This window comes from Cebidichthys violaceus, unplaced genomic scaffold (genome assembly GCF_023349555.1).
Source record: "Cebidichthys violaceus isolate CVI_PGR_0920_01 unplaced genomic scaffold, fCebVio1.0.p SCAF_12, whole genome shotgun sequence".
Classification (NCBI taxonomy): domain Eukaryota; kingdom Metazoa; phylum Chordata; class Actinopteri; order Perciformes; family Stichaeidae; genus Cebidichthys; species Cebidichthys violaceus.
The window spans coordinates 5,227,641-5,235,523 of NW_027176285.1; the positions used below are offsets into that span (position 1 = coordinate 5,227,641).

The 7,883-nt window shown below is 43.0% G+C and overlaps 1 protein-coding gene across 1 annotated transcript in view; it reads right to left on the bottom strand.

Annotated features, from left to right (window-relative positions):
- ccni (cyclin I) overlaps positions 1 to 7,621 on the bottom strand; it is a 13,362-nt gene extending 5,741 nt beyond the window's left edge. Inside the window, exons 1-3 of the mRNA XM_068705978.1 lie at positions 7,384 to 7,621; positions 6,027 to 6,183; positions 392 to 526 (exon numbers count right to left, since the gene is read on the bottom strand). Of these exons, the coding sequence (XP_068562079.1) occupies positions 392 to 526; positions 6,027 to 6,140 (249 nt within the window). The 5' untranslated portion in view covers positions 6,141 to 6,183; positions 7,384 to 7,621. The remainder of the gene's footprint in view (positions 1 to 391; positions 527 to 6,026; positions 6,184 to 7,383) is intronic.
- Positions 7,622 to 7,883: the final 262 nt, after the last annotated feature.

Below are 7,883 nucleotides of genomic sequence, written 5' to 3' on the forward strand. Positions count from 1 at the left end.
ATATACTCATGAGAAAATGAAATAGAATGCATTGTTCTATAGTATATTAAACCCCCTAACATTTGTATTATTAAACTGGCTTTACAGCAGCCAGCTACAACATTAAATTGCACCAGAAATGTTACTGCATCATATAATAATAATATAACATTTCAATATCTAATAATGTAACAACTAAAGAACCCATTTGGCTGCATAGTGAGTACTTAAGTCCATTGTCTTGATTATATATTTTCATACTTTAACTGAAGTAAAATTTGGAATGAAGGACTTTTACTTGATTGTCTGGTGTGTGCGGGTAAATAAAATATATGAATAAAAAATGTATTCAACCAGGCGTTACGCTCACAGCAACATCAGTGTGTCGGTGGTACCGGAGGCGGTTCTTTACCTTGATGGGAGCGAGGAAGCGGTCCAGCATGCTAACAGCTAACACCAGGGTCTCTGGGTACAGCTGCAGTCTGCTGTGGAGCTCCGTCAGCCAGCGCACCGCCTCGTCCCGCTGGGCGGGGGAGACGTCTGTATCCTACAACACACACACACACACACACACACACACACACACACACACACACACACACACACACACACACACACACACACACACACAGCTGAACAACAAGCTAGGCCACTGACACATTCGTTCCTGTCCATGTGTCCTCGTGAGGACCATGAAATATGTCATTGTGCACGTAAGGAATGAAGAAGAAAGAAGCCTTCGATGTCCCTGTGATGACGATGGAACTGGAGCACATTTACAACACGCTGAATGCTACTTGTGTGTGTGTGTGTGTGTGTGTGTGTGTGTGTGTGTGTGTGTGAAAGATGTCAGTTAGAGACAATCCAGCTGTGGCGATTCTTTTGGTGATGTCAACATGTTAAGCTCTGTTTTCCTGTGGACATGGATTTATATTCCCCTTTTACAAGAAAACTGTTTCGACTCGAGAGTAATTATGAGTTTCTCTTTGGATGAAGAGCTTGAAGAGCTTTTAGCCACCAAACCAAACTCTGCTCTATTCAATTAGTTTTTATCTTATTAAAAGACAGCAATTCACAACAAAACGGTGATGTAGCGTACTGGTGTAGAACAGAAAGATGACTCCAACTCACTTCCAGCTCATGCTACAAAATGTTTCATATACATTTGTTTACAGTCGCTTTACCGCACCGTTGTGATGAAAAGAGAGCTGAGCCGCAAGGCAAAGCTCTCCATGTACCGGGCAATCTTCGTTCCTACCCTCACCTATGGTCATGTGGACTGGGTCATGACCGAAAGAATTAGATCGCGGGTCTAAGCGGCCGAAATGGGTTTCTTCAGGAGGGTGGCTGGCATCTCCCTTAGCGATAGGGTGAGAAGTTCGGTCATCCGGGACTCGGAGTAGAGCCGCTGCTCCTTTGCGTGGAAAGGAGCCAGTTGAGGTGGTTCGGGCATCTGGTAAGGATGCCACCTGGGCGCCTCCCTAGGGAGGTGTTCCAGGCACGACCAGCTGGGAGGAGACCCCGAGGGAGGCCCAGGACCAGGTGGAGGGACTATATCTCCAAACTGGCCTGGGAGCGCCTCAGGATCCCTCAGTCAGAGCTGGCTGATGTGGCCCGGGAAAGGGAAGTTTGGGGTCCCCTGCTGGAGCTGTTGCCCCTGCGACCCGATCCCGGATAAGTGGTTGAAAATGAGATGAGATGAGATGTTTACTGAGGACATGCAAATAATGAAACAAAATGTTTGGTTTTCTCAGGACAACAAAGTAAGTTTATGATGATGAGAAAACTAAATCATTTCAACCCTAGCTTAGGCCTAAGTTCAATTTTTTTCCTCCTGATTAATCCATTAGTTAATTAGCTTGTGCACTTTATTTTACATTTCACTTTATTTTATTGTAAATTTGAATATGTTTTTTTTGCACGGTGTTGATTGTTTAAAGTCATCTCAAATTCCTTGTATGTGCAGCGTACCGTGGCAATAAATGGTTCTGGTTGATTCTGGTCTATGAAACATCCAGATTAAAGGTTTTGTTTGACCAAAAGTCCAAAATCAAAGGATATTCAGCTGACTATGACATATGAGAAAGAAACGCAGCAAATACTATTATTTGATTTTTTTTTTCTTCACTATTTTTGCTCAGAAAACAACTTGAACATTCAAACAATTATCAAAATAGTTGCAGACTGTTTTACTGTCTATTTACCTCAGTCTGTATGTCTGGAGAACCGTTCATCAGATCTACTTCACACCTAGCGGGTATATTGCTGGCGACCTACCAGCGTGCAGTGTTGATATTGGTGCAATATCAATACGCTTTGAATAAACAAACGATAGTGCTCTGTGCTGCAGAGGGGGCGGGGCTTCAGGAGGACTAAAGGTGTTACATGCTTTGCTTTTGTAAACACGTACAAATGATAATCTAAAACCTGATCTTTGTAAATCAGCGGTCCTGTTAAAGTCCCATAAATGTGATAACATTGGATATTTCCTGAAAAAGATGCCAGAAATCTGACATTCAAAGCAATCCTTAATGTCTATTAAGCTCAGAGATGACATGACTGGTTCATTGAGTGGAATGTCTGTACTGGCAGCAGGGGGGTCAAAGGTCAGAAGGCAACCTGTCAGCCATCTCATGTGCAGCTTGACACTGTTCAGCCTCTCAGCTGTTAAAACAACAGCCCCTTCCTTCAGCTCGTTTTGGGGGAGAACCTCAGGTACTCACAGGCCAGAGGGGATGTGCAGCGTTTCATATTTGAGGACTTTTGTTTGTGGCATTTTGCAGAAAAACATCTTCTCAAAAGTAAGAAAGCCCCGTTTCCTCATCAGCGCCGTCATTGAGCTGTTGTTGGCACCGGCCTCCTTCACAGCCGGAGTGAGCAGGCTGTTCGGTTTCCTGCCACGGCGGCATCGACAACATTCTGGCCACAAACCGGTTCAGCTGCCTCCACAACGGAGGCTGTGAACGCGGCCAAATCCGATTCCACGTCCTCGACAGGATTCAGCCAGAATGTTCTCGTTCACTCTCACAACATGTTCGGGTTGGCCAGGTTTGTCAGACGAAGCAATCCAACAACCAGGCAATGGTCGTGTGACGGCGCCCTCTATTGTTGGACTTCCATTATCTCTTTCTTTTTACTTATTTTAAAAGCGCTGCATTGCTGCATCGCCGCCCAAGACCATTGTGATTGGTTGAAGGAAATACAAAACGAGCCCGAGCGTTTGTTTTTCATACAGGCGGAGTGATCAGACATCAGGCACATGACAACAGACGCATCTGATTCAACCAAGACAAGCGTCACAGCTGACGGAGCGGTATCTTACCCGGCAACACGGCTGCCGTTTCTCCGGCCCTGAGGAGACACACTGCCTCCGTGACCTCTTGTGACAGATTACACGCCTGCTAACTCGGTCAAAGGCACAGATAACAGATAATGTTTTCACAGCAACACGATACTAGAGAGGAGACTATGACGAGTTTACACAAGCTCATAAGACATCATTAAAACTACCAATGAAAAGATTTGTTTTAAATCAATAAATTCACAATCTGATTTCCTCATCGTCTGAATTGTGTGTTTTCATGAAGAAAAAAAAAAAATCACTAGAGATTACTATAACAAAGTAAAAGGATAACATTTAGAGTTTTTGATGGTTTACAGACTTCAGAACGGTTTGAAATGATTTTTGGGACGGTGGCAAATAAAAAATAAAAAAATTAATAATCTGGATCATTGTAGACCAGCTGCTATAATCAAACTACAAACGGATCTGTATCTGCCGATATGGATCATCAATGATCTGCAACTAGAAACAGCTGCAAAAAAGCATGATCAGGGATCTGTAAAAGTTATATTGCTCCTTTTGTCTTTTGTGCTGAACTGATCTGTGAGTTTTATGATCCGTTGCACCACCAGTTCACACTGAAGTATACTGAAGCAGAAAGTCTTCTGTGCATCACATGACTGTACGGATCACATGACCGTACGGATCACACCGCTGAATGAAAACAGTTTAAGTAAATCAACATTACCTCTTCCACGCAATGTAATATTTCCCAGTATTATTTTCAGGTAAATTAAAATGATTAAATATTTCACTGTTAAATATTCTTTGTACAGCACATTATATATATATATACATACATTTGTCACTTTTTTTTTCTCTCTGTTGCTGGCTGGCACCAGAACCGTTCGCTGAGATGCAATGCATCTTGGGCCGGTTGAGTGTGTCCAGTGAGCTCGCGTCTTGTACTCAAAAGTTCTTGCTAATCTAGTAAACAACCGGACATTTGTCACAAACACAAAATCAACACACTGCTGTTTGCAGACGGAACGCACTCAACGCTCAGTTTGATGTCATATTAGTGTGAATATTAGTATGAGATTACCTTGGACTTTGTTTAGGTTATCAGTGAATTGACTAACTAGAAAAATAACAAAAGTTGATACTTCGATGGAGAACAGAGGTTTCCTTTCTCAGCCACCCCAGCTGCATGCTGGGATCTAACACCAGACGACAGGGGGAGGATTGTGTTGCGTTGGCCTGATTAAACTGGAGGTGCTGCAGTGACTCAGCAGCAGCAGACCTGGATTAAGAGCCACAGATTATCTTCTAATTCTGTTTTACTTGAATAGCTACGCCTTGAGATTAGCTGGTAGTATGGAAACAATAGTGTCACGCCCAGAAACAGAACAGGGGGAAAACAAAAAGCACAAAATAAAACACACGCAGATGTCTGAGGAGTTAAAACAACATGAGCAAAGATAGTAAAAAAATATATATATTATACTCTGTGCTGTTGTTCCATTGGTGTGACTGGTTAGATTGTTCATGCACAGATTAGTGACCCCAAAGTGGATCCCATTAGCTCAGTTAGCATGATCAGCTTGATTAGATGAGGCTACAATCGTGACTTCATGTGACTCTGGGAGAGCAGCAGCAACGAGTTCCAGGAAAACACTACAGAACTAATGCAGAGTAGAGGCAACACAACGGAGGACAACGTCCTCATCGAGTACGACTGTAGACGTCACTAAAGCAAGACTGTGCTGAAATGTCATAAGAATGTACCGATAAAGTTATCAGTGTTTTAAATGTGTTGCATCAACAAAATACATTTGTTGACCGTTTTCATCGACAAAAACTAAAATAAAAGTTACATTTGAAACTAAGAACTATGGAATAATGTCCATCGATAATGCTAAAGACTCAGAAATAATATCGAGGGTGAAACTAATTTGGATGAGTGGAATGAAGAATAAGGAATGAACAGGTATGTGACATCCTGTGAGGGCGGGTGGAGAGCCGCTGAGGGTGTGATGAAACGAGATGTTTGTGAGATCACACGAGGACGCGTCTTGAGACGAGGACGCTGGGTGAGACCAGCTGAGCCTGGTGACTCACTGCTGCTTCATGGTAACAACCTTACTGTTGTGTCTCTGACGCACCGGGGCTGGGTTCAGACTATTTACTGCAAAGAATTAGAAAGAATTTACCACTCCAATGACGAGTTGATGAACCCTTCCAGGTCCTTTGTTAATGGTGCTGTATTAACACTTCAACCGTGACCCAGAAAGAGAGGCGTGAGCTGAGTCAACGTTACTTTATGATCTTTATTGCTTATGAAACTGTTGTAAACCCATAGTTTCTGTTTCAAATTTTGTCAAGTACTTTAATAACCATCAGGATTCTGATAAATGCATTTTGCACCAAAGAGATTGATAATTAAGATCACAAGGAAACGGGAGTCTTCGTCGGGTCCTCGCTGGTGTTCTATAAAATGTTTAAATCTGTTGTGTTTGATCACTGAACCCGTTTCTGATGTCAGACTCTATTTGAGCTGCTGGAAACATCTGGCTGTGACATCGCTTCATATACAGAAACGTGCACAAAACTAATAAAACCTATCAGATATGGAGTTTTAAAGTTAGTATCTTGGGAAAAAAAACTTTCTATGAAAGTGCTGCTTGAGTCAAACAGCATAGATGCAGCTTTTCAAAGGCAAAATCAATGTATTGTGTTAGTCGATCCAGGGGTACATCCTCACCTGTGGGGAGGGCTTCTTCGGCACGTAGACCTTCCACATCTGGGCTTCCCTAGAGGCGGCCTTTTCCAGAAGAAAAGACAGCCTCTGGCGTCCCCAGGGTTCCAAGAACTTCATTCTTCCCCCTGGTTGAGCCTACCTCCCCACTGGACACAGCTACCTGCACAGAGACACAGCACATCATCATCATCATCATCATCATATATATATATATACACACACACACACACACACACACCCCTGGGGCGGCTCCAGACCCTTAAAAATTAGGCAATATCTATGTGCGTCCCCTCGTCACAGTTGCATATTATGCTAACAAGTGTTGCCCAGCTAGCCAGAGGATAACTGTTCTTCTTATCAGGCTGATTCTTTAGGACTTTTTGGAGGTCTGAGCAGAGAAAATTACCCAGTGACTCACAAGAAACAAGCAAACAAAATACATGTGTTTTTTATTTCTATTTTTTAAACTGGCAGACATTTTGTTAATACTTTAATATGCCCTTAAAAACCTCAGGGTGTATTGGGTCAATATTTTTGCAAACCCTGGACGTTGATATGATTTTTGTGCCAGTGTGATGTAGGTCTGAGATTAGTCGGATGTTTAATTTGTCATGATATATATTGATACTGGGATACAAAGCTACATATGGTGTACTAGGATATAAGAAATCTCTCTTTGCCAACAGCAAAGTATGAAAAATCTATAATTTTGTGACGAATCAGTTTTCAGCTTCACGATGACGTCAGGAGGTTAAAGGAACAAAAGGTGACTGAGGACCCTCAGAGGAAACATTGAGGTCATGTTGGTATGTTTAGGTCACTGAATATCAAACCGGAGTGACGTTAACGTTACCAACACGTACACACTTTGTGTTAGCATAAAGTTAACGTTACATTCACGGCAACTTGACTGTAAGATTGAACTGACTGTCAATCAAATCAGTCACCGTCTAAAGAGTGACGGAGTGTTTTGGGCAACTTCCCCATCTCTCACTCGGGAGCTCCCTTGAATCTCCTCCGGGGAGTTCCCACTTCTTTGGAAACCACCGGGCCTCCTGAAGCAGGTGCATTACCGAGCATACCCTTCCAGTATCACACTGAATACGACTACTCCCCGGAGCGGAGCTAAATTGACAGGCTAGCGTCTCTGCGGCGTCGCTAGCTGGCGTGACGTCGCGCACAAATTCGTTCGTGACTAGCAAATAAATGTTGACGAACGTTCGTCAGTTGCGTTGCCCTCGGATGGTAGCATTGATAAGGAGTTAGGGCGCGTTTGCGGCGACGACCGCGCCAACTGTACAATAGGGGCATTTAAATGGCTGACTCCGACCCAGCAAGTAGACGGAGCCCAAAGCCTTACCTCCCCTGCGAAGCGGAGAAAACCACAGTTGGATTTCATCCGGTCCACTCAGTTCGAGGATAAATATGGGGGTGAAATCGGGGACCCGTTCTTCAGTTTAATCATCCATCCTGGCGTCCATGGTGGTTCGTGTTAGGGAAAAGGGGTTGATGTAAAAAATATATAAAAATAAAAGAACGGAATAGACTGATGCGTCTACTTCCGAGGAGGGGACTCGGGGGAAGAGGAGTACTCAGCCAGGCTCCGCCCACCTACGGGCAGACCGGGGGGACAAAACGAAGCTACCCTCTGTGGAATGTTTTCACTATTATTAAAAATATCTATAATACTGTCAATGGTGCTCAATTGTGAATTTATAGTGAGCCTACTATACCTCAAAATATCTTCGGTGACATCACTTTCTCCAAAAAGTTAATTAGGAGCATAATGTAAATTACAATACAATATACAATGCATTATGTATTAGGAGGATATATATATATATATATATATATATATAT